Here is a 26819-nt window from a genome sequence, read left to right on the forward strand (position 1 = left end):
TCTGACTCTGGATCTGACGACTTAGCTCTGGCTCTGACTTTAATGACTTAGCTCTGGCAGCTCTGCTCTGGCAACTTGGCTCTGGCCCTCTGCTCTGGAAGCTCTGCTCTGGTTAGCTCTGGCTCTGGTAGCTTTGCTCTGGCAGCTCTGCTCTGGAAGCTTTGCTCTGGCATCTCTGCTCTGGTTAGCTCTGGCTCTGACATCTCTACTCTGGCTCTGTCATCTCTGCTCTGGAAGCTCTGCTCTGGCATCTCTGCTCTGGCAACTTGGCTCTAGCCCTCTACTCTGGAAGCTCTGCTCTAGCTCTGCTCTGGCAGCTCTGCTCTGGAAGCTTTGCTCTGGCAACTCTGCTCTGGTTAACTCTGCTCTGGTTAGCTCTGCTCTGGAATTTTCCTTCTGCCTAGTTCTCACAACTTCTTTGCTCCCTGTTGCTCATCTTTGGTATTCCACTTTGGTATTTCAAGCAAAGCCACGTGTCCTGATCTTAGGACCTTGCATATTTCACCCCTCATCAGAGTTGATAAATCATATTGCTTCCATGCAACAATCACAACACGCTTGATAGCAGATGCCAACATTCTTCAAACAAAATACCATTAGTGAGAAATTAGTACCAGCAAATGAGAGAAGTCAAGCTCCTTGTGTGTGACTGAGAATTCAATATAAAATCCTACTTATATTCTTAGGCATTTGGCATTTTATCAAACAATTGGTGAGCAATACCATATCATAGATCTTTAAATAAAAGGAAAATAAAAACACAATAGAGAGAAGAACAGTTACTTTGATGGATAGCTTTGATACGGCAACGACGACGACGACGAAAATTTCTCTCAAATTAAGCTTGTATCTGACTTGATTGTAGTAAAAAATAAACCTTTCAAACCATGCTTTAGAGTGGTTTCCTGACTTGATTGTAGTGAAACATCTGTGAGATTCAGAGAATTTTTAGGGGAATAGATTGGTAAGGATGAAGCAGAAACACTGAATCTCTCTCAATTAACTTATCTGCACACTCTAAATCTCTACCATCCGAAACAAAAATCACGGAGCGGGATTAGGAATACAGGAGCGGGAAGTATTACCGTGACTGAGGGCAGAAAACGCGGCTGGGTGAATTAGGAGTGATTGAGAGAGCCGAATTTTGTGTTAGATCGTGTTAGATCCACGTAGGCTAAGGGATTGAAAAGCTGGGATTTGAAGCATGCCACGTAGGCTAAGGCCTAATCGTATTATAGAATAGATGTAATATAATTATTGAATATTACATCAACTAAATACTTATAAAATCGTGTTTAATAACGGTATTCATAGTATTTATTTGAGGCGTTTATAATTAATTTCATCTTTTTAAACAGCTAAGCGAAACTCTAGAATCACCACCGATAACAACTCGTGAGGTTGCAACATTTTCAAGTTAAATGGAGAAAATTAATAAAATTGTTTTTTTTAATTGGTAAATTTGATTATTTTAATTTTATTAAAAAAAATAGTATCAATTAGAAACACAGAAAAATACTAATGTCAGTATACTTGCAAAAACTATTCACAAATGGTAAGTGGCATATTAGTATATCAATCAAAGCATGGTTGTCATACTAAATTAATCGAGAATACGTGAATAATTGAAATGTAATATGTTGGCTCCATACAATTTGTGCCCTACTCCTTCTTCTTCTCTACGTAATTAAATAAGAAAACTACTTTAATGTATGTGTACACATTCAATAACCGAATTAAACTCTAGTTTTGAACTCTATTACGGCCGACAAGTACAAAGAAATTGTAATTGAATTGATAAATCATAATCATAGATTCTCAATAACTAATAGAACTTAGAGTTCAAACCAATAAATCGTGCAGAAAACAAGACTAGTACCCGAAAAATGGGCACCAAAGCGCTAATAATTCATTAAATATATAGTTTATGTATTGGTTTAATATATCACACTATGTCTTGTATTGATGTTTTAAAATTGCTTTTTTAATATTTACTACACGAATTTTAATATAAATAATTGAATATGTTATGAGTGGACAAATTGTTTCAACTTAAAAATAATGTTAATAATGATTAGTTAATTGTATGTGAGTGGATAAAGGGGGTCAATAATATTGTAGAATATGCAAATAAGTTGATATATTGAAGATAATATGTTGTGCAGTAACATGTATAAATGAAAAATGACTTTTTTTTATGAATATATCAAAATGACACAAATGAACTATTTTTGAGGGATAAGGGAATATATTATTATATTAATTTTGTCGCATAAAATATATTTTCTTCGTCTCATTTCACTTTGTAGTAAGATTGTAAAAATATGTAGGTTCATATTTATTATAATAAAAATTAATTATTAAAAAAAGTCAAATTAAAGGAGATAATTTAAATAAAAATACATGCCTTGTCAAATGTGATAGAAGGGATTATGAATTATGGGTTGGTCCATCAACTTTCCATTATTTCTTTTTGCTTTTTTCATTTTAGCCGCAGTTTGCAACATGGGCCCCCTTGCTAATTTTTAGTTTTCCTACTTGGAGTATGCTACTATAATATCTTCTCAATTTAAAAATGTATTTTTGTATTTTTTTTCCAACATGGGCCCCTTGCTAATTGGGAATTGGAGATCTCCACCCAATCCTTACGGTTCTTCAAATGCCGAATCGATGAATTACGCACCTTAAAGGCATGGTTGCGCACGTCTTGGTAAAAGTTGACAAGTTCGTCTTGGATACAAATTTCTTGGTTCTTGACATGCTTGAAAATATGTTTACTCCCTTTATTCTTGGTCGATTATTTTTAGCTACAAGACGAGCTCTAATTGATGTGCAGAATAGAGACATCATTTTTAAAGTAAAGAATGAGCATTTGACCATATCGTCTCATGACTCTATGCAAAGGGATTCACAAAGGTGATCATATTTCTCTTTTCTCTATTTGAGTTAGTTGTTCCGTTGTTCCTATTGCATTTGATGTTCACTAAGGACATGAGGTATCGTCGAATTCTAGACGTTAAATTAAGCACTTGTAGGGAGGTAACTCTACTATTTTCTTGTTTTTGTTTTTCTTTCCATTTTGCTTTTTTTTCCGTTGTTTTTTTATTTTGTTTTTTTTGTTGGGAGATCACGAAATAGCTTAAAAGATGCAGATTTTGAGCTTTTTTCACACCACCACTTTTGAGCATGGTAATTTGTGAGTAGTGACACACATATATTTTATTCTTCCTTCTAAACTTATTTTGAAACATGTTGGTTTGTAATAAGTTTGAGGGAGAGGGTGAGATTAGATATGTCTATCACTTTTATTCTTTTGATGTTTTTATTGCCTTATTTTTGCTTGGCTTATTTGGTGTGGGTTTGAGTTGTTTATCGCTCAACTTGAATTTTAGTAAGACGCCAATAATGTATTTTTTAAAAATTTGTGAATTCGATTTTTCTTGATGATTTGATCATAATTGGAGCTGATTTGTGTAGCCTAACGATGATGTTGACCTTGACTTTTCATGATTTTTGTATCGAGGTTGCTGTTATGTCCAGGAATATGTATATTACCATGTTGTGTTGAAAAAATAATAGGGCAAATAGATTGAAACAAAATAAGTATATTATCATGTCGATTTTATCGCATAAAACATACTCGTTCTGCCCACGAAACATCTTCTTAGTTCTTTTTTTGAAAATAATATTCCACTAACTATCACTCTTACAATTCTCATATATTTATACACATTACCACTAATAGATCCATCACTTTTGAAAATAATCTCATTAATTATCACCACTTTTATAATTTGTGGGACTCATCCTCTACTCACAAAATATACATCTAGCTTTACTTAAAATTCATACTCCTATTTTTCCTTTTTGGGATGTCCCCCAAATAAGTTTCTCACTCTTTCTTTCCATTTTTGGACAACTACCCCACCACTAATAATACTTTATTTATTCTTACTTTTCACTTTTTCATCACTATCAATACTAATTAAAACACTTTTTCACCTTTTCACCACTCTCAATACTAATTATAATATATTTTTCTCCACTATCAATACACTTTACCATTTTTCCTTAAAACCCGTGCCGTCCCCAAAGAGGAACTTATTTTGGGGACGGAGGGAGTATCATATTTTTGTGAATTTTTTTTTCATGAATGAAGGAAATATGAATTATCAGTTGATCCTTAAAGTTTATTTCTTCCTTTTTTCTTTTTTCTCTTTCTCTTTTCTTTTAACCGTATTTTACAGTATTGGCCCCTTGCCATTTTTTTGGGCCTTCAACGTTTTTTTTTTATATATATAATTACAATGATTATCTAATATATAATCAAATAAGCAACTTGCACGCAGGTGAGACCTTTACACCATAGAAAAATGGGAAAACAATCGCACGCAGGCGAAACACTACCCACACAAAGGTGGGAATACTATCCACACAAAAATAAAAAAATTACTCGCACATAAGCGGGATTTGGACCCAAGAACTCTTACAAAGGATAGTCTTTGAGTGTCTCAGCTTTGCCACTTAAGTTAGGCCTCATCGGCTTTTGGTCTTCAACGTTAGTATGCTAGTAAAATATCTTCTCAATCTAAAGTGTACCTTTTGAAGTATAAAAAAAAGATTGTGAGTCTTAGAATCATATTTATATAGTTTTAGAATCATATTTAAAAAACGTGTACTCAAGTCATTCTCCAAGGTTTTGATTTGTATTACATATTGCACGTAGAAAATTATAAAATTAAAATTAACACTATTCGGTAGGAATACATCATGTATCGCCACTACTTAATTAATAGTCTTGTTTCAAATATGAATCATCAATTAAAAAATTTACAGCTTCAATATTTAATTACCACTAAGCACAAGGCTTAGATAAAGCTTCAAAGTTTTTATAGAAGGTATTTAGTATTTACAAACAACTAGTATGTGCCCGCTCGTGCGATGCACAACCATCATCGAAATTAAACGATAATTTAAATAAATAAATAAAAATGTTAAACATAATATATATATATATATATAAGTAAATATAAACATAAATGATCTCAATAAAAAATAAATTATTCACAATATAATCTCAATAAAAATATCAATCTGAAAACATTCAAATTTTCAATTATTGAAATAGCAATTAATTGATTTAATTGATAATGTGTATAAATTTATAAATAAATAAATTATGAAATATCAAAAGCAAGTATAGATGATAATGAGTATCATTATGGATCATATAATATTCTAAGATGTACAAAACTATTTATTTACATATAGTATAACTGTAGTTTAATATAGTTTTCGAATGCATATTTATGAGGTCATTTTGTTTATGCTCAAATTTTAAAATAAAGTTACAATGTATACATTTTTTTTTTCAATTGGAAAGTGAAAAAATAAAGGGTTTAACATGAGATATGTGTCGTTCATTTTCCAAAATAAAATGTATACAATTTCAGTAAATTTAAATAAATGTGCTACTAAAAAATTAAACTCTTCAATTTACTTTTATTTTTTATTTTTAAAGAAAATTGATAATGGTTCTCTAATTACTGATTTTCCAATGAGTAATTTTGAAGCTTAAAAATTTGATTTTTAAGATATACTATATATTAGTTATTTATCTACAAATTTATATTAATATAAAGTTGACCTTTAAAAAAATATTTTTAAGCTAAAGATTTCTAAAATGAACAAATATAAGTTTCATCATTGTAATTGCATTAAACTGATATAATAAAAATATAAATAGTAAAATATAAAAAATACTGATCTATAGTAAAAACATAAAAAATAAAATAAAAAAAATATGGAAAAAGGAATGAAAGAACCGTGAATTTTAAAAAATGAGAAATGAGAGAGGAGATGATACAGGAGAGAAGAGAGAGGAGAGAGAAAAAAATAATTTGGTGACTTTAAACTATAATAACTTATTGGTTTTAAATTTATTTTTTATAATTTTTACATCAAATTAAAGATATCGTCATTATCTTTAATTTAACATCCATATTGAATATTTTTTTATAAATTAAAGTTGATGAATTTAAAAGAAAATCAAATTGAATAAATATATTTGAATAGTGTTTTCTAAGTAATTAATATATTTTGTTGAATTAGTGTGAAATAAATTAGTAATGCATTGCACGTAAAAAAATGCAGTTTTTAGTGCATGCTCCATTTTTTTAGACGTGGGATTTGTAAGTTGTAATTTAATTTAAGTTAGTTTAATCCATTTTTTGTGTATATATAATATGACATTATTTTTTGAAGGAATCACAAAATCGCCATTCAAATCAATTTCAAATTGATTTGAAATCAATTTCAAATTGAAAACTGCTCTTTTAATATAGTATAGATTTCTCGATTCGTCCCTGATTTTTGCCTTGTTTTTTCGCTGCTTGTTCTCTATGGCCATATACCTAGGATATAATAATAATAATAATAATAATAATAATAATAATAATAATAATAATAATAATAATAATATACCTAGGATTTGTTTTGCCGTATATGTCCTAGCTACCATATATATATGTGGTACCTTGATTATAAATTTTAACCCCATACCACACACACAGAGTCAGTCACTGCGTTGATTGGAAGCAGCAGGTCACGCCAATGAATGCACCAATATCTACAAAAGACAATATTTCATGCCTTCCTTAATCAATTAAATCATATAAATAAATACTGCAATCAATCATACCATATGATTAAACCAAAAAATCCCCAGCAAAGAAATGCTCTGATAAAACAAAACAAAAAAATTAAAAAAAAAAAATCACAAGTCACATGTAACGCTAAAGGAGTTTCTTCTCAAATCACGCCAACCTCATCCACAGCCATCACATGAGCAATCCATGCCTATGCATTTGTGCCATTCTCACTCTATATAAACCCTCAACACTTCCCTCCATAATCACTTCACACAATGTCGCTCTCTTCCTCTGCAATTCCACCATTGTTGCTGTCACTCTTCATTTTAGCTTCTGCTGCTGTTCCGGAAAAAATCGGTAATGGCTACCGCTTGATTTCCATCCAGGAGTCCTCCAATGGCGGCCTCGTCGGCCTCCTGCAGCTCAAGCAGAGGAACAACATCTACGGCGCCGATATTCCCCGCCTGCAGCTCTCCGTCAAGTAAGGGTTTATAATTGGTACTCGCCTTCCTCCATCAATGGCGGATTTTTTTTTTATTTTCCTACATTGTAACCTAAGTAATTAATTTTCGAATTCGCAGGCACGAAACCGGTAGCCGTTTGAGAGTCCACATCACCGACGCGGAGAAGCAGAGATGGGAGGTTCCGTACAATCTGCTGCCGCGGGAGAAGCCTCCGCCGTTAAAACAGGCTCTCGGCCGTTACGACGCGCTCTCGCCATCAGAATACGTCGGGGCGGAGCTTATCTTCGCCTACACCGAGGATCCTTTCACCTTCTCCGTGAAACGGAGATCCAACGGCGAGATTCTCTTCGACTCCCGCGCGGAAGCATCCGATCCGTACAGCGATTTGGTGTTCAAAGACCAGTATCTCGAAATCTCGACAAAATTGCCGAAAAACGCCGCGCTGTATGGTTTGGGGGAGAACACGCAGCCCCACGGGATTAAGCTCTACCCCAACGATCCGTACACTCTGTACACGACCGATATCTCAGCGATTAATCTGAACGCGGATTTGTACGGCTCGCACCCGGTGTACATGGACCTGAGGAATGTTGGCGGAGAAGCGAGCGCTCACGCGGTTCTGCTGTTGAACAGTAACGGAATGGATGTCTTCTACAGGGGTGATTCCTTGACGTATAAGGTTATTGGGGGTGTTTTCGACCTTTACTTCTTCTCCGGCCCCACGCCGCTGGCCGTCGTCGATCAGTACACGGCGTTTGTTGGTCGCCCCGCGCCAATGCCATACTGGGCTTTCGGTGAGTTTTTTTCTATTTTGAATTATATTTTTTATTTTTATTTTTATTTTTATTTTTATTTTCCCCTGTTTGTGTCTCTGTTTACAATCCTGTTTGTCTTGTTGGGATAATGATGTGTGTGTGTTTATTCCGATATTATTAACAGTTTGTGATTGGTCTTCATTTATGGCGTCTTTAATTAAGTCATATGTAATGTGTTGGATGAAATAGTAGAATTTGTAGTAAAGTAATGAATGTTGTTTTTTTGGTAGTTTGCTGATTTTATGATTAGAATATATGAATATGAATTGAGCTGGATAAACTTTTTAGATAGAATTCTTTAAAGTTGATTATGATAAGAAAGATTTTATTTATGTTTAAAAAAGGGTTGCTTCATCTACTCTAGATTATGATAGCACTAGAAATTTATGATCAAACTTTCTCTCTCTAATGCCCATTGATAGTAGGACGTTAGGCATGAACGCCATATATGAACGAACATTAAATTCCTTAGCTAAACATGACCAGTTGCAGTTAGGACCACATTTTGACTGTGACAATTTTAATGAGGAGAATGATAGGAAGATATATTTTTTTAAGAAAACAAATCATTGTGTAAGGATGATTAAGCTAAATATTTTATGATAGTGATGAGTGCAGAAGCACTTTATTGAATAATCTTGCCCATATCTAATCATTACAAGATATTAAGATATTATACAATTATAAGTACGTGGAACTATATCTTTCCTTCAACATGTCACGACACCTTTTTCTTGCAAGTCATTTTTACACACGTAATCGTTCACATACACTATCTTGATGCTTCCAAGATTTGTTTTTTCCCCTGTTTCTATATCTGCAGCTATTTTCGTAAGCTTCTATCTGTTTTATGTTAATTATCATTTTGCCTGATTTTTACATAACTTCCCTGCATCGTTTTCTAGATAAAAATTTCTTGAATGTACTAATTTTCTTCCGGACAAGTTAGCATTCCAAAGTTGAGAGTTTCTAACTAAAACACTTATACCCATGTGAGAGAATCATTTATTGTACTATTCCAATATATACTTTCTCAGCAAAGATCTTTTGTCCATGACCATGACTCTCCCAAAAATCTCAAGGCCCACACAAAAGCATGCATCTCGTGTTGTTTCTCTACTTTCATCATTCAACACTAGAAAAGGTGTTGTATTGTACCATCTCCCATTTTCTACAAATGATATCCAATCTCTTATTATTTCTCTATCAATAATATCACCACTACATAGGGAATCTCATTAAACAAAAGGTGGGTAGCTTTACGTAATCTTGGCAAAAGCCTTATCCTGCACATCCCATTTTCCAAGTGGACCATAGATTTCCTTCAATGGGCCAGCCCGACCTAACCCAAAATGTAAAATGGTCCAATTAGTTCGGGCTGGGCTGACCAGACCGAAAAATTAAGTCTTTAAGTTGTGGTAACATGGAGCCCGCTTAGATTCCATGGCCCCATGGGAATGGGCTGGGCCAAACAATTTGACTCTTCTAACCCAATTTTGGTGTCCCATTTATCTTCCACTATTATTTTTTCATCATTTTCAATAATTATTAAAGTAGTTAAATTAATAGTGGGACATAGAATGTGGGATAAGGCGGCAAATGAGAATTGAGAAGCTTGATTATTTTCAATCATCCATGTTACTAAAGGGATGAATATCTGTGCAGGTTTCCATCAATGCCGATGGGGATACCACAACTTATCAGTAGTTGAAGACGTGGTGGAGAGCTACAAGAAGGCGAAGATCCCACTGGACGTGATATGGAACGACGACGATCACATGGACGGCCACAAGGACTTCACTCTCAACCCTCACAACTACCCTCGTCCCAAGCTGCTAGCATTCCTCGACAAGATCCACGCCCTAGGCATGAAGTACATTGTCATCATCGACCCCGGCATCGGTGTCAACGCCACCTACGGCGTCTACCAGCGCGCCCTCGCCAACGACGTCTTCATCAAGTACCACGGCCGCCCCTTCCTCGCCCAGGTTTGGCCCGGAGCTGTCAACTTCCCCGACTTCCTCAACCCCAAAACCGTCCAATGGTGGGGCGACGAAGTCCGCCGCTTCCACGAGCTCGTCCCCGTGGACGGCCTCTGGATAGACATGAACGAGGTCTCCAACTTCTGCAACGGCCTCTGCACGATCCCGCAGGGCAGGATTTGCCCCAACGGGACCGGGCCGGGATGGGAGTGCTGTCTCGACTGCAAGAACGTCACCAGCACGAGGTGGGACGACCCGCCCTACAAGATCAACGCTTCGGGCATACAAGCGCCCATAGGCTACAAGACCATAGCAACCAGTGCTTATCACTACAATGGAGTGCTCGAGTATGATGCACACAGTTTGTATGGCTTCTCGCAGTCCATCGCCACCCACAAGGCCCTGCAGGGGCTGCAGGGGAAGCGCCCCTTCATCCTCACCCGCTCCACCTTCGTCGGGTCAGGCCATTACGCCGCGCATTGGACAGGGGATAACAAGGGGACATGGGAGGATTTGAGGTATTCAATCTCCACAATGCTCAACTTTGGCATATTTGGAGTGCCAATGGTGGGATCAGACATCTGTGGATTCTACCCTGCTCCAACAGAGGAGCTCTGCAATCGCTGGATCGAGCTCGGGGCATTCTACCCCTTTTCAAGAGATCATGCAAACTTCTACTCTCCAAGACAGGAGCTTTACCAGTGGGAGTCAGTTGCAGAGTCTGCAAGAAACGCCCTAGGCATGAGGTACAAGCTTCTGCCTTATCTCTACACGCTCAGCTACGAGGCTCACACGACGGGCGCGCCCATCGCCCGTCCCCTGTTCTTCACCTTCCCAAATGAGGCCAAACTATACGATCTCAGCACCCAATTCCTCCTCGGGAGCAATGTGATGGTGTCCCCGGTTCTTGAACCGAACAAGACGACGGTCAAGGCCGTGTTCCCTCCCGGGAGTTGGTACGACATGTTCGATCTTGCAAAGGTGATCGTGACGAAGGAGGCGCGCCCCGTGTTGCTGGACGCGCCGCTGCACGCGATCAACGTGCATTTGTATGAGAACGCCATAATCCCCATGCAGCAGGGCGGGTTGATATCCAAGGAGGCGAGGGCCACGCCTTTCACGCTCGTGGTCGCCTTCCCGCTCGGGGCGAAGGAGGGGAACTGCGAGGGGAGGCTCTTCCTCGACGATGATGAGCTGCCGGGGATGAAGGTGGCGGCGGGGTCCTCCACCTACGTGGAGCTGTATGCGAAGGTCAGCAATGGTGCGGTGAAGGTGTGGTCCAAGGTGGAGGAAGGCGAGTTCGCGGTGGAGAAGGGTTGGATTGTGGGGAAGGTGGCTGTGCTTGGGTTGGAGGGGAGTGCGGCTGGCTCCGTGGAGGTTGAGGTTGATGGAAGAGCGGTGACGGATGCCTCGGCCGTTGAGGTTAGCACGGAGGAGCATAGGTTGCCGGTGGGGGTGGTGGGGGAGGAGGGGAAGAGGAAGCATGTGATGGTGGAGATCAGAGGGCTGGAGTTGCCGGTGGGGAAGAAGTTTGCTATGTCGTGGAAGATGGGAATCAAAGGCTGAGGGGATTTATTCTTCTTATTGATTTGCTTATTATGCAATTAGTTCATTAATTAACCAACAATTTGTCTTTAATTATTGAGTGGTGAATCGAGGTTGTGAATGGGAAGGAGATGATGGTGGAACTCTTTGTACATCCCATTCCATTCAAACGCTTCAACACACTGCATTTTATTTTCTCGAATCGAATGAGAGTTGCCTTTTGCAAATGTGTATTTTGGTGAATAAAATTAGACTATGTAATTAATTGGAAGTATATTAATTGCATGATGTGTACGCACCAACATTGCAATTTCATGCGGAAAGGGATTGCTGCTGCCTGTGCAAATAGGATTTTTCTCAATAAAGCTGGCATTCAGTTAAATAAGAAGTGGAACTTTTTTTTTTGAAGAAATAAGAAGTGGAACTATCCATTTGTTTTTTGTTTTTTGTTTTTTGTTTTTTGAAATTGCAGAAGATGTGAAATCCGTGATCGAAATAAGTGGCATTTAGTAATGACGACAATTCAGTGATGGACGAAAAGTCCTATCTTTTACATTTTCAATAAGAATAAGATGCCCTTTTAAAAATTGCCCAACCGTCTATTATAATATTGGGTTATTAGCACGTAACTACATAAATTGATTTTATTTTTTAAAATTTAACATGATTTTTATTTTCTATTCATAAACATATGAAGTTAATGTTTTTTCTTATTTTTGACACCGACAAAAAAAAAAGCTCTATTTATTGTTGACGTACAAGCCGAAATACATGACGTGGACAATGAAATATGCACTTGAATAAAGTAGTTGTATTCATTATTTTGATTGGAGAGTGAATGACATGGTATTCCGGTCTTCACATCAACAACAAATTAGAGTTTTTCATTGTCGATATTAAAAATCAGAAGAAAAAAAACGTTAAATTCATATGTTTGTGGGCAAAAAATAAAAATCATATTAAATTTGGGAAAGTGAAAAACAAAATTGTGTATTCATAGACTAATATAAACCTTTAATATTCCTAAAAGTTGAACTTTTTTTTTATCAGAAAAGGGAAATGACATAAAATCAAAAGGTACGAGAAGTACCTAAAAGTCAAACATGAAGAGAGCAAAAAATTGCTAGAGCACCAGCAAGAGAAACTTACATCCGACTTAGTAAACCTAAAAATCTTACTCCAACTCCACAAACGACCTTTAATCTCTGATACCGCCCTTTGCACCTCCCAGACTTGTTCTTCAAATCTGCTTTCATTCCTTTGTTTCCACAAAAGCCAAATCGTGCACATCCATAACGCTTTGAGGGCCTTTTCACTCTCTCTACCTCTTCCACTGCTTATGAACATACTGAAATGTTGCATCAATTCCTTCGGTCTCGCTGTTCTGATCTCCATCCACGACTCTATTGCATCCCATACCTGTTGAGCTTTCGGGAATAAAAGAAAAAGGTGATTTGCCGTCTCAACATTCCCGACACAAGCATTACACCAAACCTCAGCGTCTGTCAACTGTACTCTCCTCTTTACAAGATTGTCGCATGTCGTCAGCCGATTTTTCAGACATCGCCATGCTATCACTCTCACCTTGTGTGGGGTCGGTGCACTCCAAACCTTTGCCATCATCGCATTTGAGTGTGGAACTGGGGCCGTTACATTTCTATTCTGCATCAACACTTCATACACTGATTTGGTTGACAACTCTTGGTCTTCTTCCACCTCCACACGTTCATCTTTCCTGCATTTGGGGTACAAACATAGATGAACTCAAGTAAGGCATTAGTCATCCCTAACTCCCTATTAGGGGTGTAAATGAGCCGAGTCGAGTCGAGTATTGACATACTCGAGCTCGAGCTCGGTCTATATGTATCAAGCTCGAGCTCGACTCGCTCGAGTTTGAGATTTTTGAGCTCGAGCTCGACTCGATTGCATATTCGATGAGCTCGAGCTCGACTCGGTTCGACTCGATTATTGAATCTTAATCGAACTCGAGCTCGTTTAGGCTCGGTGAGCTCGAGCTCGTTTAAGCTCGTCTCATACATGCTTCAACAAATGTATATATTATGAGTTATATTAGTAATTAAGCTATAATATAGGGATAAAATCGTAATTTGTTTGAAAGCTCGATTAGGCTCGCGAGCCTAACGAGTCGAGTATGGTGAAACTCGAACTCGGGCTCGATACCTAGTCGAGTAGCTCGAGCTCGAGCTCGACTCGACTTATACCAAATCGATTTCGAGTAATTTTCGAGTCGATCCCGAGTAGCTCGCGAGCTAGCTCGACTCACTTACACCCCTACTCCCTATCAAACAACTCCCTTCTCTGCTGAAAATTCCACACCCATCTCCCCTCAACCCATTTCCCAGACTCTTCTATCGACGCATTTTTGTTAATACAAAGAGAGAAAAGTCTAGGAAAAACAAATCTGCTCGGTTTATCACTTTTTATGGTATGCAGTAATTATAGGTTTCCTGCAGTCTGCAGACGTCGAAACAACAAATTTTGGAGATTAATACATGTAGAAATTAGATTATGTGGGAATAGAGTGGGATGGATTTAAAAATGAAAAGGTTATAGAAATTGAATGAACATATCATTTTTATATCACAATTGATGTCTCTTTAAAGGTTAGATTATTTTTGCAATTCGGTCCCAAATCAGGAAATAAAGTGTTATTTTATCTATAATAAATGTTTTTCTTCAAAAAAATTTATCTATAAATAATTACACAAAGTATGGTCGTATGTCCACATAGAAATCTGACCGTCCAACTCATATTATCGATTTCGAAAAAAATTGTCCTAGTTCAGATTTTTTTTATAATATCTGTATTTTTCATCTGAATATTTAAAGATTGAATATTTTTTAAAATTCTATCCAAATATCGCATCATATAATAGTATAATATCGCATCATATAAAAGTATAATTAACGCTTTTATGATTTTGTATCCGAATCACACATTAAGAATAGAATCACACACGTCAATATCTTTTCACCACACGTCACTTTCATTTGAAATTCTCGAAAAATGCAGATACACATAACCGATCACCTACCCACTGTGGGCAAGCATAACGTGTCCACCATTGATGTGACAATTTTAATTAGGAAAGATAAGTTTTAAATCTTACTCTAATTAAAATTATTTTACTATAATTACAATTGTCACATCATGGTGGGCACGTTATGCATGCCCACGGTGGGTAGGTGATCGGTTCTGTGCAGATACAATACTAACATTCATATGATATGCAACTTGCAGTGACCAAAATTACCAATTAATAAAAGAAGAGAATATTAATTTGAATTTGTAATCGAAATTCCATTTTTCTTTTCCGTTTTTCCACCTTTACAATTATTGATATACACTTCCACGAGGAATATTCAAATATTGGTTTGTGGAATATAATTATTGTTTTCTTATACTTTTATCATGTGAGCAAATAGTCACAAACCCACGGCTACACATAAACCTACACGATAGTTGGACATACTTTTCATTTTTTTTAAAATTTTTTTTTTTTGAGGTCTCATTGCACGTCAAAAACAATTTATAGTCTATTTTAGAATTTATAGTCTATTTTAGCTGAATTATGGAAAAGTATGCGAAGTTACAGAAATCATAAGGACTTGTGAAGGTGATTTTTGAAGTGGATGTGAAGAAAATTACATATGCAATCGCATTAAGCAGAGTATAGTTACACTATTGAGCGTCATTAAAGCTCCTTTAACATCATTAATTATGTCATCAATTTAATCATGTTTAGTGGGAGGCTAGGGAAGTCGTCTTGATCCTCTACTTAATACACTAACATTTGGTGCTATCTTTCTAACACAAAATCTCTTATACACTCAGATCCTAATCTGCATGCTAATTTAGACTAATTACTTCAAAGTAATGAGTAAATTATGTAAATACCGTATCATTATGCATTTACTATGTACTCCCTACATCATGTGAGAGAGTATTATATATGAAATGATACAAATTTAGGAAAACATGGATAGATAATGTATCTATTGAAATAAATGATTATAGTTGAATCGATTATTTTGAGAAAATATCGAAATGAGTGGTATATATGATTAAAAAGAGAAAGTGTGCATCATATATCAAAATGAAAGTGGTATTTTTTTTATGAAACCAAAAAAATTGCTTTTTTATTTTGGAACGATATGAGTATATATTAACGTATATATATATACTCTTCGTCCAATTAAAAAATGCTTACTATGAAACAATATGAATTTTAAGAAATTCTTTAAAATATAATGCAAGTAGAGAAAGGGTTTTACATTGATTGATTGTAATATTTATTAAAAGAATTATTATTAAAAATGAGATATGGGAGGAACGAAAGATGAAAATTATTAATGTTTTTATGGATGGAATAAACTACTTTTTGGGGATTTTTTTCCCCTACGAATTTCACAAATGAAGAAATGGGGCTTTGCTAATAATAATAATACAGCTGCAGCCGACGGCGAGTCAGGACGCATCATTAGGCGACAAGTGTCAAATAGGTAGGACACGTGCCATGGATACTTTGGCCGCCACCCATGATTTTGGCGGGAAAACGGGGGTGGCGGTGGGCCCTCGCCGCCTTGGCGGGAACACCAAGCAACCCAACCGGGTCCCACACCTCTCTCACTCCTGCCACTCCCATTCCCCTACTCTCTCTCTCTCTCTCACACACACATAGACACGCATTTTGAAAATATCACATACATGCATGTGGCGTGCCGCGTGTGTCAGTGTGCGAGTCTGTCAAAGGATTGTATTACCGCTACACTTTTACCTGCTTTTCCAATTACCTCTAAAAATAATTTTAATAATCAACCTTCATTTTCTCTCTATGCTGATTCCAACTTTTAATTTCGATACTTAAAGAAAATGTAAATCAATTATTAATTTATTATAAAAAAAATTAATTATGATTTGAGTTAACGCTATTTCATTCGATTTTCTTGACTGGTACTCACATTGTATCTTATGATGTTATATTTCCATGGCCAGATGGCCTTCACCATTTTCTCTAATTTTTCTGCCTCTTTAATTTAATAGTAAGTCTATAAATATCATTTTTCCTCAATCTACCCTTTTAAAAGACTTGAATCCATCCACTGAATATTTGCCATATTTTAAATAGCACGAATTTTATAAAACGTCAGAAAAATTATTAGTGAAATAAAGATGTCATTTTAAATGTGAATAGAGATGTATGAACCTTATTAATATAAATGGAAATGATAATTTTTTATGTAGACAACAAATTTTTAGTGGTCAGAGGAAGTATATATTAAAATATGTTTCCTCTATCCCAATTCAATAGGCTATGTTTCCTTATTTGAACGTCTCATTTCATTAGACCATTCACTTCCTAAAATGAAAAGTCAATATATAACAAACATTCCCACATAATTCATTATTTACAACCAGAGATGGATGCAGAAATTTTTTATAGTGGGGCACAAAATATAAGCATATTATAAATATAAAATACGTTAAAAAATCTACGAGTTTGCATGATTGACTATAAATTTTTTCCCTCAATGTATACAATCAAACTATCATTCATTCATATTCCAATCGCGTAGACGATTTTTTTATAATATTCATTGTAGAAAATACCATTTCAAACATATATATATTTATTGGGAATCGAAACTTTAATTAAAAATTTGCTTATTTATTATATGAATATATGATGAGGAGTAAAGTCTGCATCAATCTTGTGCAATTAACATGGCTGAAATCTTTCTTCTATATTATTATTATTAACACAATTATTATTATTATTTCAAATATTTTGTGCAGGGCTGACCTTATCAATCGGGGATTATCTTGGCAGCTCAACGATTCAGCTCCAAGCTCAAGACTCATGTAATAAGGGCTTAGGCCCAATTATTTAAATTAATGGGCCTAGGGGTCAAATGGGCCCAAGTGCTCTAGTTTTACTCTCATGGCTATAAATAGGACATTTTATTATTAATTTAGGGGACTTTTCAATTCATTTATCACCATGTAAATTGTAAACACAAAAAGTATAGTGGAAAACTCTCAAAACTCACCCGTGGATATAGATCTAATGATCGAACCACGTAAATCCTTGAGTCATTTATCGCTTTATAGTTAGGTGTTAATTTTGAATTCATCAGCTGGCGCCGTCTGTGGGAAATGCTATTACGATAACATGTTAATATAAAATGAACTAGTATACGAAGCTGCACAACTTCTGCATATGTGCTTAGATTTGAAACATGAATTTACTTTGATACGAAGCTGCACAACTTCCGCGTATGTGCTAAAAAATAAAATGGATGCATGATTTTTGGGAATTCAACTATGTTCATAACATGTTCATTCAATTTCTTCATATGTTACCAGCTGGGAGAGTAATGTGTACACCCAAAATATGTCTAACGATAGAGTTAGCTTCACCTCATCCAAAGATGAATAAAAATATTAAGAGAATGCTCAATGACAATAATTCATCTCTACCTCCCCTAAAGAGAAAAAGTTGGAAGGAAATTTTGAAAAGAATGTCCAACGGCAAGAATTCATCTCTACCTCCCCTAAAGAGGAAAAGTTGAAAGGAAATCTTGGAAAAATGTCCAATGGCAAGAGTTGATTCCACCTCCTCTAAAGAGGAATTAATTTTTTAAAAAAAATGCCCAATTGCAAGAGTTGATTTCACCTCTCCTAAAGAGGAACAAAAATATGAAAAATTCATATACTTGAATCACGATAGAGTTGACACGATTAATCTAGATAGAGTTGATTCAAAAGTAGGGTCGCCTAATGGATTGCCCAATGGTAAGTCCGATTCTGCCTCACCCAAAGGTGAGAGTTTTTTGGATTGCCCAATGGCAAGTCCGTCTCTAAATCATCCAACGGTGACGTTACTTTAAATCGCTTCTCAGCGACGACTCTAAACTAAAATAAAAAATTGTTATCATTGACAATGTGCAGTGCTGGAATATTTTGTCTTTATAGTTTTTACAAAATTGAGATTTTTTATCTTTGACAAGTTACAAGGTTGCAGGGCTGGAGTATTTTGAATTTACTATGTTGCCAAGTGAAGGCATCTCGTTTTAAGCGAGTGAGGAGTTAAAATATCATGGCTGACAATCAAAGGTCACAAAGCAACAAGAAATTCGTCAGAAACACTCATTTATTGTTTACCAGGGGGGAGTAGCTAATGAGGAGTAAACTCTGCATCAATGTTGTGCAATTAATATGGCTTAAATATTTCTTTTATATTATTATTATTATTGACATTAATATTATCATTTCAAATATTTTGTGCAGCACTGACTTGACAGGGCTAATCTTATCAATCAGGAATTATCTTGGCAGCTCAACGACTCGGCTTCAAGCTCAAGACTCATGTAATAAGGGCTTAGGCCTGATTATTTAGATAAATGGGCCTTAGAGGTGAAATGGACGAAACTCACTTAATAGCATATAAATAGGGGTCATTCATTTTTTACTCATAAGTTAAGTTAGACAAATTAGACAAGTTAGTGATTCTTTCAATTCTCAAGTTGTAAATGTAAACACTCTCCAAGAATATAATGAAATACCAAAAACTCACCCCTGGATGTAGATCTAATGATCGAATCACGTAAATCCTCGAGTCGTTTATCATTTTATAGTTAGGTGTTGATTTTGAATTCATCATTATATATATTCAATAAAAAAAATTGTGAGGGCACGTGCCCCCGTACTGATTAATGTGCGTCTGTCTCTATTTACAACAAATGTTATTGTACCTCACACATAATTATCTCTTCTTTATTTCTCCCTCCTACTTTTTTGACAAATATATATATCTTCAAAAAAAATATTTTATATTTTCTATTTTATTATAAACTAATATTTGTGTCCAAACCTTGTGGCCTATTGAATTGGTACGGAGGAAGTAATAATTTATGTAATCAAACAAACTCAAGGCAATGTAATAAATGGAATATGCGTTTGTGTGTTGAATTAGCAATTGTGTAATTAATGTCTTAGATGAAAGATTTTAGGTTCGAGTTCATCATTAATATGATCTTTAAATTTATTTATTTAATGATTAAATAATAATAATAATAATAATAATAATAATAATAATAATAATAATAATAATAATAATAATAATAATAATAATAACATTTTTAGCCCTCTTTTCATCTAATAATATACGTGATTTAACAGCATATGATGAAATGGAATAGTTGGCATGATGAAATTACATGTACTTATTTTTAAATTATACTTACGCGTGTTTTGTCTGCTGAAAGTGTACTTTACAAAATCAAATTTTTATTATTTTAAAATTGATGGCGCTTTTGTGCCCAGTTTAAAATCAAGGTTTAGCATTAACTATTTAGTACAGATCAGTCTAGTATTTGGTACTCTATTATTTAGTAATAATGCGGATGACCCGATTTAATTCCACGACCCAGTATTATTAATCCAGATTTCTTAGGATTAATAATATCACCTCCCCATAGGAATAACTTAAACCAGGATATTCTGTATTTAGTCATGATAGCAAGCACCAACTCAATATTAATAATCTGTCATTATCCACGCTAAATATCCTAATTACAAATTATCCTACATAATTCTTTACTGAAAACCAAACGAGCCCTATCCAAGAGATAAAAGTGAGATACCAAAGTCACATTGTTTAAGTTTTACTAGCGAAGTGTGAATTACATTTTATTTAGATATTTGATATATAATTTATTCTAATTTGATTGTTATTTAATTAATTACCAATATAATAGATAATTTTATGACATATTCTTTCTGTCCCACCTATCTTAATTTATATTCATTTTTGAGCCGTCCCAACTATTTTGATTTCTTATATGACAATTTTTTCCCCTATATTTACCTTTTAATTTTTTCACCTATCACACTTTACACACAAAATATTAATTTTTTTAAATATTATACCCAAAAAATTTATCTTAAGATAATTGGGACGGAGAGAGTAATATATATTTTGTATTTGAAAATCTAATTTACAAACGAGCATTAAGCATGATATATAATACTCCGTCGCAAATTTCATGTGATAGTATGGATGATCTTACAACCCTAAAAAGAATTCTTAATCAATATTTAAGATTAAAAAATATATACTTTTTTTTAAAGTTAAGATAGAAAGATTTATAAATGATGAATACAAGGGGTACTCAACCCTTAGAAAGAAAAGTGGGATAAAATTATAAATTAGGCGGTATACATTCTCTTGAGCTAAAACATCAATTTGATAATGAATAGCAAAAAGAATTAGGATAGTTTGCACATAGCCATTTTCAAGAATTAGTCTTCGCACCTTCCATAATCTTAACAATATCTGGATTAATATCCTTAAAAATAAGCGAGCTTCTCGCTTTTCATATTTTCCTTACCGTGCATTACCAAATTAAGTTTATACCTTTTTTTCCACCATTCTTTGGCCATTCATGAGAAAGTATCCGAAATAATTGCATAAATTTGAATAGATAATTAGAGAACAACTTAGCCACAACTTTACCAGAGATCATACTTGAGACGCAAAGGGGCAATCAAGCATCAAGTGTGGGGCAGTTTTGGGCTTCCCGAGCATAGGACGCACGATGAGGATTCAACACCGAATAAGATGTTTCGTTTAATCAAATTTTCTTTAGTAGAAATCCTATCTTGGAGAAGTTTCCAGCAGAAAGCAGACACCTAACTGGAATTGACTTCCACAACACCCTTAGCAAAAGTGAAGCTGGAGCAGCAAACGGGTCAGCATAGGTGAGAGTGTCGTACATTGAACGAATTGCCGTAAAGCATTTCCACCTCAAGGAATCAGCTTTATTAGTCGAAACACTAAACCAACAAATACAGTTCCAAAAGTCTAGAAACTCGAACAGCCCGTTAGTATTCTCATCAATAACAACCCCCATATCTTTAACTAATCAAGATTTTTAAGAAAATTTATCTTTGAGACAAGCATTCTCATTAAACCACGCATCCTCTTAAAATCTAACATAATTATCATTTCCTAACACAAAAGAAAGATTAATAAACAAGATATCACCCTCATTCCCATCATCAACTAAATAAACCAAATCATGCCATCAAACAAACATTTTTTTTTTCCTAGCAAGACTACTTTGGTATCCACAAAATAAAACCTTATATCTAACTTTAAGAATTTTTACTCAAAGATACTCATTTTCTCTCAATCATCGCCACACACATTACACATGAGAGCTGAATTTACAAACGAGCATTAACTAAGTACGGATAAAGACGCCTGTGTGCAATTAAAAGCTACAACCTGCAATTAATGGTCCAACGGCCATAAATTTCTCAACATAATCATTTTTCAGGCTTTTTATTTTGTATTAAGTATTAGTATATACTCCCTCAATAAAAACGTATTAGATAATTTATAATGTGCAAAAACTTACGCTGGTATCCAATCGCAGAAGAGAAAAAAGAAAAAAGAAAATGTTACTGTATTTCTTTATAAAAGAAAAAACCAAGAAAAACTGTTTTTAAAGTTCAACATGTCATTTGATGGTTTGTAAAAAAGTATTAACTGTTTAACTTGCGGTGTGTAACTGTAAATTACATATATTTTGGTAATTAGAAGTTATTTTTTAGGGGAATTAGGCATATGTTGTAAATATATATAAAATATATATTTCCCTATTAAATGACTCAACCCTAAATCCTAACCCTAGCTTTGTATCTCCTATAAATAGAGGCATTTAGTCCTCATAATAATACGCTCCTACAGATTTATTCTCTCTACGCTCTTCTCTTCTATTCTACTTTTCTCTCTACTTTCAACACGTTATCAGCACGAGTCTCTAACCAATTGAGTTAATATTGGAGGTATGCCATAGGAAAGAATCGTGTCTTTCCGACAAGGTATTTTCTATTCGATTATAGGTGTGATATTTGAATTGTTACTTTGAAATTGTAAAAATTGATGAAAGACGAATCAGTATAGCGAAGAAATATCTTTTATCAATACAATTCGTAAAGATTTTTTTGTTTTAATCAATTCCTTCTTATGGAATGCTATTGACATTGATTTAGATCTACTCGTGAATATTGAAATTGCTATACAATTTTAACTATCAAGTCATATAGTGGCTCATAGCTTAATCGGATCTCTAATGACCATTATCATTTAAGGAGTAGTGCTTATTTAGTTTCGATAAAGCTAGTGTTGTTGAATTTTTATTTTGGTTTGTTTAAACCAATTTGATATATGATTACAGTAACGATATATATTCGTCAATTGATTGTCTGATATTATGTTAATCTTTATTATGCATAAATAATAAGATTCGACGAATTGCTTGTTTACTTATTTTATTAATTGATTATTATATTGTTTCCTGAAGAAACATAAATTTACAATTCTTAATAATCCGGAAGATTATTAAAAGATAAATCGTTGAAGTTTTTGATGATACACAACGATATTCCTTAAGTTTAAATATAATGTGTTTCCGATGAACACATTTGAATTGATTTATTAATACAATCCCTGAAGGATTGCTTTATTTTTTTTTAATTCATCATTGTGGAATGAATTTATGATTCTTAATAATCTTGAAGATTATTAAAAATAAATCGTTGAAGTCTTTGATGAAAACACAAGATATAGCTTCATATTAAATATGAAATATAATGTGTTCCTGATGAACATGTGAGATAAAATTAATATTCCGGAAGCATATTAAAATATTGAGATTGAATTTTTATTTTAAGCTTTATTTTGATATTTCCTTATTATTTAGTATTTAATTTATTATTAAATTGCTTTACTTTATATTGAATTAATATTGATGCTCCCGAAGTAGCACAATTAATATTCCTGAAGAATATTACATGTTCTTGAAGAACAATTTATATTTTAGGTGATATAACATAATTTAAATATTACAAGCTCTTGAAGAGCAATTGATCTTCTCAATTCAATTGTTTTTTGAACTATTATTGAGAATATGAGTTATACAATTAAAAATTGATAACATTTTTGTATGGGCTCCGGAAGAGCTTCATTGATTTTTCTATGAGAATTGAATAATTATACATGTTTATTATTTTTATCACATAATCATGTCAAGATGAATTTCAAATTCATACACCCAAATGATTTAAAAATAACTCAAGACTTGAGTATTTGGGTTGTCTACATTACAATTAGTGCGTGATTAAAATACCTCCCGAACAGGATTTCCCATCTACTAAATTCTTTTATCACCATTCAAATGCACTCATAGCTCTATGAAAATTATATGTATACTTTGTGAAAAATACATATATATAGCCAATAATTGAGGATCAATTCATATGTTGATGCTTTGATTTATCCAACTTAAAACTTTTTTTTTTCGGCATTAGGGGGAGATATGAATGATGAATTGTACAATGCCGTAAATTTCTCGTTGGATTAATTATGTTAGATTCATGCATTAATGAACTAGAAGTTCAACAAGTTATTATTGACTGCCACATGAGTGAAATCTTATACATATGTCATATTGCACCACAAATAATTGAAGTCCCTGAAGGACGAAATTGATTTAATGCTTATTGACGCCAGAAGCGTAAACGACCTATTGGTGCCCAAGATAAAATATCCGCGGATTACAAATTCAAATAAAGAACTCAAATAATTCCGAAACCTCATGAAGAGGATCGTCATGAAGACGATAATCCCAATACATTTTGCACGTGCACTAAATTATCGTAATATTGGGATTACGAAACAACTAGACCAAATATTATGAAAAATGGTGAAAATTTGGTTTTACTAAAGTTGCCATGAACTTTGTGAATACGTGAGAATCGTAATAGAAAAATCATAGTTGTCGACAACACTTTTGCCTCAACAAATTGCAAATTCAATTCAAAGATTATTTGGATCCAAAATAGTTATATTAGTGTGCCAGAAGCACTGAAAAATGTAGAAATAATCAATGAGGCAGAGCTGAACTCGCTAAATGAAAATAATTAAGCGAGATTAGTAGCTCAAGGGTTTGAGAAACCCAAAATTAATCAAATATATTCTCATGTTATACATGGCATTATGTTTCGTTATTTATATAACATTTATGGCAGTAATCATTGACATAAATATATCAAGTTTATGGACGTTATGGTTGTATTGTTATATAGGTCATTAAACATGGACATATATGTGAAAGTCCATAATCGATTAAGTGAATTCTTTCTGAAGAAAGAACATTTGTGAATATTCAAAACTTGAGGAAGTTAACTCATGTCTAAAGATGAGTTTTGAAAAACTTAGTTAAAACTAAGTATTGTCTCGACTTGTAGATCGAGCATCTTTTCGATAAAGTATTTCAAACTAATCGATCTGTATTTTATATGAATTAATCGACCTATCCGAAGAAGGTTTTGATGAATATGATTATATCACATTCATTCACCTAGACCAAAAGAAAATAACGAAATTACTTAGGAGCCGAAGTTCCTTACTTGTGTGCTATTGAAGCACTATTTTTATCATGCATGATATACAATTCGAAGTTGACTTGCTAGCAAGATTTAATGTTTCTCCAAGAAGGAGAATTTAAATGATATTACCCATGTTATTGGTTATATTCAAAGCAAATTACAATTGGTCTATGTTATGAAAGAAATCGAAATTCAAAATTGGTGGATGATGTTGATAATTTATTTTCGAAAACTATATTGAACACATTCAAGATTGTTATCTTGAGGGGGAGCAGGATCTTTTAAATAGTTTCGAAAATTAGACTTTGAAGGTCAATGGCCCTGAAGGCCAAATGGTTGTACTCTTTTTCCCTTACTAAGTTTTTTCCGACAAGGTTTTCTTAGTTAATGTTTTTAACGAGGCAACTAGTGTAATATATGAGTAAATATACGTCTTGTACTTTTTTCCTCTACCGAATTTTTCCTATAGGGTTTTTACGGAGAGGTTTTTAACAAGGCATGAACATCTAGACTCTAACATCAAATGAGGAGTTTCTTTGGAGTCAAATTGCATGCAACTCAAAGGATACATGAAGATTCGATCAAGCGATAACATGACGGACTTATTCACAAAGGCGTTACCAACATCGACTTTTAGAAAGTTAGTACACAAGATTGGCATGCATCGACTCAAAGATATACAATGATCATTTTCAGGGGGAGCTGCTGTACTCTTTTTCCTTAGACTAGGTTTTTGTTCCATTAAATTTTTCCTAGCAAGGTTTTAATGAGGCAGCATATTTTTAGGGTTAGTCATTTAAGGGGGAGTGTTGTAAATATATATAAAATATATATTTCCCTATTAAATGACTTAACCCTAAACCCTAACCCTAGCTTTGTATCTCCTATAAATAGAGGCATTTAGTCCTCATAATAATACGCTCCTACAGATTTATTCTCTCTACGCTCTCTACGCTATTCTCTTCTATTCTACTTTTCTCTCTACTTTCAACATCATAATTATTTTTAATAAACTAAAATTATAGAAGCTGACAACAATGTTCAATATTAGATAGGATAAAACAAAATTCGGTCCCGTAAGAGGCTATTTGATCGGTTGATTAGATATAACTGTATTTGACAATGCGTGTGCTGGAAGGTTTGAAAAGTTAGGAATGTGAGAATTTTCGAGAATGAATCCCCGGATGTTGGTGAGGCTGTGGAGGACATACTCTTGTTTACATGGAAACGGATTAAGGCTGGTTATGATCGCGACTTTAATTTGCTTCTCTTTGCACGACTGGACCCTTGATCCTTGCTCTTGCTTTCCTTAGTTTTTTCTCTTTGATTGTGTCGGTGTCTTTCGTTTGCACCGCTCTGTGTATTTTGTGTTCGAACTTGAGTACTCCTTGTACTCTTTTGGTTTTAATATATTTTCTCTCGACTTTTCTTTTATACCGAAAACAGTGGTGAGATGTCTCAATTCTTTGTTTGGCAAATTTCTTTGGGGTGGGTGTGAGAATGGGTCTTCAATCTCGTGGGTTAAGTGGAGCGATCTCTGTCGCAATAAAAATGTTGGTGGTTTGAATTTTAGGAATCTTGAGTGGTTTAATGAAGCTCTGATTGTTAAATGGTTGTGGAGGTTTCTTGAGGGAGGCGACGAGTTGTGGGCAAGGGTTGTTAGGTCAATCCATGGGGATGTCGAATGGGGGGAAGAGGGTCTGAGTTGCACGGGGACAAGAGGGCAGGGAGGGGGTTGGTGGGCAAAGGTTGTCGGGTTTGGGGGGAGGAGATCAGGGAATTGGTTTCTGGAAAAAATTGAGCGGCGCTTGGGTGATGGTCGGGGAACCAAGTTCTGGTTAGATTGGTGGGTGGGGGAGAAACCTCTCAGGTTTAAGTACCCT

The 26819-nt window shown here is 34.6% G+C and overlaps 1 protein-coding gene and 1 long non-coding RNA gene across 2 annotated transcripts; both read left to right on the forward strand.

The window, feature by feature from the left end:
• Positions 1 to 6663: 6663 nt before the first annotated feature.
• LOC131025053 (alpha-xylosidase 1-like) lies at positions 6664 to 11683 on the forward strand. The gene is made up of 3 exons (XM_057954647.1): positions 6664 to 7131; positions 7232 to 7908; positions 9595 to 11683. Exons 1-3 carry the CDS (start codon positions 6926 to 6928, stop codon positions 11475 to 11477), a joined length of 2766 nt encoding a protein of 921 aa, XP_057810630.1. The 5' UTR covers positions 6664 to 6925; the 3' UTR covers positions 11478 to 11683.
• A 10558-nt stretch (positions 11684 to 22241) lies between these two features.
• LOC131025054 (uncharacterized) lies at positions 22242 to 25875 on the forward strand. The gene is made up of 2 exons (XR_009102074.1): positions 22242 to 22368; positions 25406 to 25875. It is a non-coding gene; the product is annotated as an uncharacterized LOC131025054 (long non-coding RNA).
• Positions 25876 to 26819: the final 944 nt, after the last annotated feature.

This window comes from Salvia miltiorrhiza, chromosome 5, assembly GCF_028751815.1.
Source record: "Salvia miltiorrhiza cultivar Shanhuang (shh) chromosome 5, IMPLAD_Smil_shh, whole genome shotgun sequence".
Lineage (NCBI taxonomy): Eukaryota > Viridiplantae > Streptophyta > Magnoliopsida > Lamiales > Lamiaceae > Salvia > Salvia miltiorrhiza.

Coding starts and splice junctions, on each gene's coding strand:
- LOC131025053 (XM_057954647.1), top strand. CDS start 6,926: ATGTCGCTCTCTTCCTCTGCAATTCCACCATTGTTGCTGTCACTCTTC. Junction 7,132..7,231: donor CGCCTGCAGCTCTCCGTCAA/GTAAGGGTTTAT, acceptor TCGAATTCGCAG/GCACGAAACCGGTAGCCGTT. Junction 7,909..9,594: donor AATGCCATACTGGGCTTTCG/GTGAGTTTTTTT, acceptor ATATCTGTGCAG/GTTTCCATCAATGCCGATGG.